Source organism: Bison bison, unplaced genomic scaffold (assembly GCF_000754665.1).
Source record: "Bison bison bison isolate TAMUID 2011002044 unplaced genomic scaffold, Bison_UMD1.0 scf7180017850317, whole genome shotgun sequence".
Lineage (NCBI taxonomy): Eukaryota > Metazoa > Chordata > Mammalia > Artiodactyla > Bovidae > Bison > Bison bison.
The window spans coordinates 13,241-19,233 of record NW_011480890.1 but is presented as its reverse complement, the minus strand read 5'-3'; the positions used below and the strand labels follow the sequence as shown (position 1 = coordinate 19,233).

General features: G+C 54.8%; 1 protein-coding gene across 1 annotated transcript in view; it reads right to left on the bottom strand.

Moving 5' to 3' along the window:
* The window catches only part of LOC104994829 (myeloid-associated differentiation marker), an 8,434-nt gene extending 6,211 nt beyond the window's left edge, over positions 1-2,223 (bottom strand). Inside the window, exon 1 of the mRNA XM_010848494.1 lies at positions 1,578-2,223. Within this exon, the coding sequence (XP_010846796.1) occupies positions 1,578-2,088 (511 nt within the window). The 5' untranslated portion in view covers positions 2,089-2,223. The remainder of the gene's footprint in view (positions 1-1,577) is intronic.
* Between the last annotated feature and the right edge of the window lie 3,770 nt (positions 2,224-5,993).

Sequence of the window (5,993 nt, the reverse complement as noted above, 5' to 3'; positions counted from 1 at the left end):
AACTCAGGAATCCAGGTCCCCCTCCCATCAAACCCAGGAGTCCAGCCTCCCAGCTCCCCAGCCCCCTGCCCTATCAGATCCAGGAGTCCAGGCCCCACCCCACCTCCTTTTTCAGATGTACGACCTGTGTGAGTTCAGTCCCCCAGCCGTCTCCTCTCCAGGACCCGAGTCCTGAGCCAGACCACCTTTCTCGGGACTGAGACAATTGGAATCCCTCCGCACCCAGAATCCTGGACGCTGCGCCCACCCTTGGGGATTCCCGCAGCCTCACCTTACAGGTCAGCAACCGCTGCGGCTGAAGCAGAGGCGACAGCTGCAGATTAGAAGGGTCTGCGGTCTGGGTGGGGTTAGCCGGCCCGGGAGTGAGGGTGGGCGGGGCCGGAACTCCGGGCTCGAGCCGGATAAGGGACTCCCTGGCCAGGGCTATCCCAGTCCCGCCCCGAGGGCGGGGCCAGAGGCAAGGCCGCACCCCCTCCGGCGAATAACGCCGCAGTGGTCCCGCCCCACCAGCGGTGGGGTGGAGGGCTGAGGTCACTGTTTCCGTGGTGACAAAACAGGAAGACACAACAGCTGGCGGGGTCTGGGCTCAGGAGGGCTGCCCTCCTCGCCCCAGCGCTGGATGGAGAACTCTCCAGGGCCGGCCCGGGAAGGCCGTTGCCATGGCAACCCGTCTGTTTGGCCTTTGTTTAGGACGAAGCTGTCCCCCCCACCGCCCAGCTCGGGTCCTCACCCCAGTCTCACCTCGGTCTGTTCTCCCTCTCCCCTTCCAGCCCCCTCCCTCCTCGTCTCCCTCCTCTGCCAGGATGGATGAAATCTTGGATATCTGGGTCGCAAAGCGGCTGGGGAGAGCGGGCCTCTCTTTACCCGGGTCTGTTTGCTAGGGTCTCTGTCTCCAGGGTCCCTGAAATGGGAAATGTGCCAATCTCTAGACTTTAGGGGGTTCCTGGGTCCCCAAAAGAACAGTGGTTGGATTGCAGTGTTTAAGGAATTTTGGGGAGGAGTAAAGTGGGCCCTCCTAATCCTCTATCTATAATGCGGTTCGCGGTGTAAGGGACGGATGGGCCGGACCCCAAAGTCCCATGTGTCGGTGGGGGTTGTTGGTAGCAAGATTTCTGGGATCAGGGTGGTGGGAGACGGGGACATGGAGTCCCAGGCTGTGGGCCCAGATTCTTGGCTCCTAGGAGCAATTACGGCTCAGACTCCCGGGTTTTCGGAGCAGATGGGGTTGCAAGCCGGGCCTCTTGGGTCTGGAAGCGAGAGATATTTCTGGCCTGCATTCCTGGCTCCTGGAAAAAGGGAGGGGCTCAGAAGCTTAACGAGGGCGAGGCTAGGGGCTGGGGGTGCCAGATTCCTGATTGCTGCAGGGAGGGAGGGGGCCAAGGGACTGCTCAGCCCGGGGCCCAGAGTAGGGAGGGGCCGCGGGGTCTTTTTTTAGGGTCCGCTCCGGGGCCCTGAAACAAATGGACAGAGCCCAGAAGCAAGCAGGAGCTGAAGGTCGGGATGCTAGGCCTGGGGCGGCTGAGGCGGAACGGAAACCGGGACGCCCGGGTCCCTCCCTGCTGGCCCGGCTCACTCACCGCGCTCTGCACTGGTCCCCGGCGCGGCCTGGCTCGCGGCTGCCGCTGGGCGGGGCCCGGCGGGAATGCGGCTGCTCCGCGACGCCGCGCTACCCCGGGCGCTGCCCGCGCCGCCGCCGCCGGGTGTCTTCCAGGCCGACGACTGAGGAAGGAGGCTTTGAGGCCGAGCCCCAGGGTGGGAGCCGAGCGCGTCGCGAAGGGAGGGGTCCGAGAGGATGCTGGAGCTCGGAGCCCGGGGCTGCGTGCTCTCCGGAGGTGGGAGGGGTTGGGGGACACCTGAACGCTGTGCACTCTGCAGTAGGGGAGGGTAGAGGTGGGGGCCGAAGGGCTGTGGAGCCTGTACGCCCCCTTTTGTGTCCTGCAAAGGCGGAAGACCTTGTCTGTCTTTATGTGCCCTGCATAGGGGAACGGTCTCTAGGAGCCCCGCGTGGGGATGTCTAGGAAGCCAGGACAAGGTATTCGTTGGAGGATCTCCAGGGACGCACCTCCTTGACCCCCGGTAAAGAAGCATCTCTTACTCCCTTCTTGCCCAGATCTTTGCCTGACCCCAAAGTGGCACTCCTGAAGCCATGAAGTCAGTCGCTCAGTCGTGTCCAACTCTGCTCCTCTGTCCGTGGGGATTCTCCAGGCAAGAATACTGGAGTGGGTTGCCATTTCCTACTCCAGGGGATCTTCCCCACCCAGGGATCGAACCCGGGTCTCTTGTATTGCAGGCGGATTCTTTTACCGTCTGAGCCACGAGGGAACTCCTGAGATGCGCCGCCGAGTAGTAAAGAGGCCGTCACCGCTCACAGTTTACTGCAGGTGTGCTCTCCGGCAGCACTGTACCCCCCTTTAAGGCACTGAAACCTCAAAACAGCAGAGTGCAGGGTAGCAGGAACAGGAAGCAAACATTTAAAGAGTGAGTCATCAGGTGTGATCCTGAGACGTGACCTCGGAGGGCTCCTGGGTCTTGTGTAAGCTGGTAAAAGGAATGTGCCACTGGTTCAGAGTGTTTACCCACATCCTGCCAGGACAGCACCCCCAGCCCAGAGATGCCGTCTGCCACCGGGCACTGAAACCCAGCCTCCAGCAGACCGTTCCTCTGTTAGTGAGAGCAGCTGCTTTCTGCTGCTGGGGTATGTGCACCCGCCCCCTAACTTCCTAACAAACCTGGCCCTTTGATCAGAAGCAGTCTTGTGTGGGTTAACCTGACGGTGAATGGGGCCATTCAGTTTGTACACAGATGCTGCTGTTGGCTGGGAAAGCAAACAGAACCCAGAGTTCATTATTCCAGGCAGGAAAAGGTCAGCACCCAGTCCACGATGGAAGAGGTCCAAGGTGCTCCTCAGGTGACCAGGTGTTTGGCTGATCTCCCTAGAGAACCATAGCACTGCTTGCTGACGACAGCAAGGTGGGCCTCCATCGGTGACAAAGCTCTGTAGCTGTGACGAGGCAGATCCATGCGTAGCCCACCATGGCCGCTTTGTTCATCAGCAGGTACTGGTGAACATTAAGCAGGCACTGGAGAGACTAGCAGGGGAAGAAACTAACCGAGAGCCACAGGGTGGTCATCTGGTCTACTTAAGTCTTACTAGCACTGTCTGTAATGGAGGGTTTTGGGGGAGAGTAGACCTGAGTACAGGTTTAAAAAACAAAAAACTTTATTTAGGCTGTGTTGGGTCTTCGTTGCTGCTCAGGCTTTTCTCTGGTTGTAGGGAGGCTCGTGGGCTCAGTAGTTTCAGCTCCTGGGCTTTAGAGCACCAGCTCAATAGTTGTGGCACACGGGCCTACTTGCTCTGCAGCATGTGGCATCTTCCCGGATCAGGGATGGAACCCGTGTCTCCTGCATTGGCACACAGATTCTTTACCACTGAGCCACCAGGGAAACCCTTGGGGACAGATTATGAGCTGGTTTTTGCTCCTGACCCCTCTGACAAGTGCCTGTGTGTTTGTTTCCCACATCAGACACTAAATCTCTAATTTCAGACAGCAACTGAGTGTCTGATGAGTGTCTGAATCTGGACACACTGCTGCTGCTGCTAAGTTGCTTCAGTCGTGTCTGACTATGTGCGACCCCATAGACGGCAGCCCACCAGGCTCCCCCATCCCTGGGAGTCTCCAGGCAAGAACACTGGAGTGAGTTGCCATTTCCTTCTCCAATGCATGAAAGTGAAAAGTGAAAGTGAAGTGGCTCAGTCATGTCCGATTCTTAGCGACCCAATGGACTGCAGCCTTCCAGGCTCCTCTGTCCATGGGATTTTCCAGGCAAGAGTACTGGAGTGGGTTGCCATTGTCTTCTCTGAATCTGGGCACACTAACCTCTTCCAACTATCGTCAGACCCCACAAGTAATAGGCTCAGTCCTACAAGACCGCCCCCCATTTCAAACTCCAGCCACAAGTCCCAGGCCTCCCCTGCTTCTGACCGACTGGCTAGAAATTGGGGTGTTCCCAGGACTTGGCTTCCATCATTTGCTAGAATGGCTTGCAGAACTCAAGGAGGCACTTAGTATTGAAAGTGTAAGTCAGACTCAGTCATGTCTGACTCTTTGTGACCCCATGAACTGTAGCCACCAGGCTCTTCTGTCCTTGGAATTCTCCAGGCAAGTATATTGGAGTGGGTTGCCATGCCGTTCTCCAGGGGATCTTCCCAACCCCGAGATCTTTTGAACCTGGGTCTCCTGCATTGCAGGCAGATTCTTTACCATCTGAGCCACCAGGGTATTACTGATTTATTGTAAAGGATGCAACTTGGGAACAGCCAAACAGGAGAGATACGCAGGGGAGGATATGGGGAAGGGATGCAGGGCTCCCAGGCCCTCTCTGGGCATGTCATCGCCCAGCACTGTGATGCATTTACCTGCCTGGAAGCCCTCTGAATCCCTCTATTCAGGGTATTTATCGAAGCTCCATTATGGAAGCATGATTGGTGAAATCACTGGCCATCAGTGCACAAGCTCCATCTCCTAAGCCTGTCTGGAGGTCAGGGAGTGAGGCTGAGAGTTTCAACCGCCAATCACACAATTGGTTCCTTGGGCAACCAGCCCCCATTCAGAGCTAACCAGGGCTTCCCAGATGGTGCGAGTGGTAAAGAACCCGCCTGTCAATGTAGGAGATGTAAGAGATGCCAGTTCGATCCCAGGGTTGGGAAGATCCCCTAAAGAAGGAAATGGCAACCCACTCCAGTATTCTTGCTGGGACAATCCCAGGGACAGAGGAGCTTGGTGGGCTGCAGTCCATGGGATTGCAAAGAGTTGGTTGGACATGACTGAGCAACTAAACCATCAGAAAGGGTTCAAGGAGTAATAACTCCTTTACTTGGAAGGGATATTCCCACTGTCCTCAGACTATTGGATTCTCAGGAAAGTTCCTGAGTGACAAACTTACCAGTTTTTATGGGGTTTTATCTCCCATGCTCTGGCATGTGTATTTTAGAAAGACATATGTAGTACGTTATCTGCTCTCTCCTGCTTTTGAGGTCTTATCAGCATTGCGATTGGCCAGGACAGAGTCTATAGAGTACTGAAAGCAGAAGTTGGTGGAAAATTTGGTGATTCTGGAGCAGTATCTAGAGATAGTATCTAGAGATACAGCATATCTCTAGCTTGGGAAAAGATCGAAATTTGAAGTACAGTGTCTACTGCGTGCGAATCGCTTTTGCACCATCATAAAACTGAACAAGTTAGTCAAGCCATCATAAGTGCGGGAGCGTCTGTATTCTTTCTTCCCTTTACTGAGATGGATATCTCCCCCTAGTCCGTTCTCTGGCTGTAACTATCCCCTTTTTCGTGTCTATGGACTTTCCGGTCCCTTGTGCTCATTTCCCACATAGTGTCCTGAAATTCTCTAAAGAGCATCCTTCTAGATAGATACACCATGAACAGGTTGCATGGATCCCCCCACCCTCAGAGTGGTCTGGTTGGCCCTGGCTCTTGCCAGGCTCCTCTTGTTCATCTCCATGAGCTGCAGAGAATCTTGTCATGTTTCTATTTGCCCCACAATGTGACAATGTTTGGGAGGCACTGACTTAGAAGACCTATGCGAACATTACCCTCCATACCATAGCATCCACCTCTCCACTGGGTTCTCCATGCCTCTCAAACATCAACGATTTCTTCTTCCATCCTGCTTCCTTAGTAATAGCCACTTGTGATCTTGCCTTAACTTGATAGGAGCCCCCAGTCCATCGGCATGCTCGTTCCTTGCTTTCCTCTTCAGATATGCTTCCACAGTCTATCATTTCAATGACCCTCTTTTCACACTAGGATATTTAACACTCCTTTGCCATTCTGTCTTTTTATTACCCCAGTCTTGAAAAAGAAAAGCCTACCTACAGAATATCTAAAGACATTTCTCCAAAGAAGACATACAGATGGCCAAAAAATACAGGAAAAGATGTTAAACATTGCTAATTGTTAGAGAAGTGCAAATCAAAA